The 1,604-nt window shown below is 38.2% G+C and overlaps 1 protein-coding gene across 1 annotated transcript in view; it reads left to right on the top strand.

Annotated features, from left to right (window-relative positions):
* Window positions 1–1,604, top strand: part of LOC109467622 (SUN domain-containing ossification factor-like) — a 32,285-nt gene that overhangs the window by 20,843 nt on the left and 9,838 nt on the right. The window contains 1 exon segment of the mRNA XM_019765639.1: window positions 849–1,001. Within this exon segment, the coding sequence (XP_019621198.1) occupies window positions 849–1,001 (153 nt within the window).

Genomic DNA, 1,604 nt, shown 5'->3' with positions numbered 1-1,604 from the left:
TAGGTTCTAAATCAACTGCAAAATAGCACAATAAAAGACATATTTTGGCTCAACCGGTTGAAGAAAGTCCTCTTCTTCCTAATTGTTAAAGTTTTTCAATGTAACAATGCAACTTTCTTTCATTTTAAGTTCAAAATAAATTAGTTTTGTATTATAAACCAGCCTGTATGTTGACTTCATGGCTCATATTGTAACATTTCTGGCTAACATGGGTTGCTTTGGCCTTTTTTTTCGACCTGTCGATTCATATTTTTTCTGAAAAAATCCAAAAACAACAAATTAAATTGGTGTGGCCTTAGTACGCAATGTTTGTAGTAAAGGTCTTCAGCTTATGTTTTAGACTCATACACCATCAAACTACATGTAAGTGTAGAAGTGGCACAACCAACAGCTTTGCCTGAAAATTTGAAATAATCTTGAAATAATCCCTTGTATTTCTTCACTTCCACCCCTCGACACACGTCAGGTACAACTTCACAAAATTGTCAACCTAGCTGAGAAACAAAAATGTGTTCTAAATTGATGATGGTCTAGATTTTATTTTTTTATTTCATTATTACATAATATAACTTTATTTCATATATTGATGGTTACTTGATATTGAGGCTAGAGAAGATAAACAGTAGGCCAAAAATATGTAATGATATGATTGAGAACAACTCAGTGATACATACAATGTCATATTATTGTACCTGTACTTTGTAAACAGCCAGAACGACCCAGTTATCAGTTTTAATTTGTGGCTAGGGACTGTCTTGTACAGGGAATAATCATATAGATGTATGGGAAGGAACAATCCCTTCAGCGTCTTTCAGTTTACATTGTGTATTTTCACACATTCCTAACAGATGCAGTTTTGAATATTGTGAAGCAAGCTGCCAAGGTGTTCACTGGTCCTTCAGATGGCATGGCCTCAACAGAACCTCATGAAGCAAAGGGAAAAGTATCAGTGGAGAAAACATTTCTTGAACCAACTCTGGAGTACCCTGAACCTTGTCTGGGTAAGTAATAAAAATGTAGAGAAGCAAACCATCATCAGGAGTTGTGTGAACAAATTTGTGTCCACATAGTCAGCAAGATCTGAACAGATTTAATAAATGAGTTACCAGCACTATAATTACATATCACAGGTTCAAAACTTTTGGTGGTGGCTGGGAGAGAGGTAAGGGAGAGAGTAAGAATGGCATGTAGGAGAACCAAACCTGTATCTGAACCCTGTCACAGTGGCTGCCATATTGTCATTGTAATCTACAATGCAGTTGAGACTTTTGATTGGACATGATGTTAACTATTGGCCTGTTGGCCTTACCTTTTCCTGTGTTGTACATGTACAGTATGGACAGTGTGGAACTCCTTGCCACCTCAAGTTTGAATGACTCAGAAATTAGGGACATTTAGGACAGCTAAAGCAGGTGTGTGTCACACAACTAAAGCAGGGATGTGTCACACAGCTAAAGCAGGGGTGTGTCACACAGCTAAAGCAGGGGTGTGTCACACAGCTAAAGCAGGATGTGTCACACAACTAAAGCAGGGATGTGTCACACAGCTAAAGCAGGGATGTGTCACACAGCTAAAGCAGGGATGTGTCACACAGCTAAAGCAGG

This window comes from Branchiostoma belcheri, unplaced genomic scaffold (genome assembly GCF_001625305.1).
Source record: "Branchiostoma belcheri isolate BF01 breed outbred unplaced genomic scaffold, Haploidv18h27 scaffold184, whole genome shotgun sequence".
NCBI lineage: Eukaryota > Metazoa > Chordata > Leptocardii > Amphioxiformes > Branchiostomatidae > Branchiostoma > Branchiostoma belcheri.
Note: the sequence above shows the minus strand (reverse complement) of the source record. Positions and strands in the feature narration are given on the sequence as shown.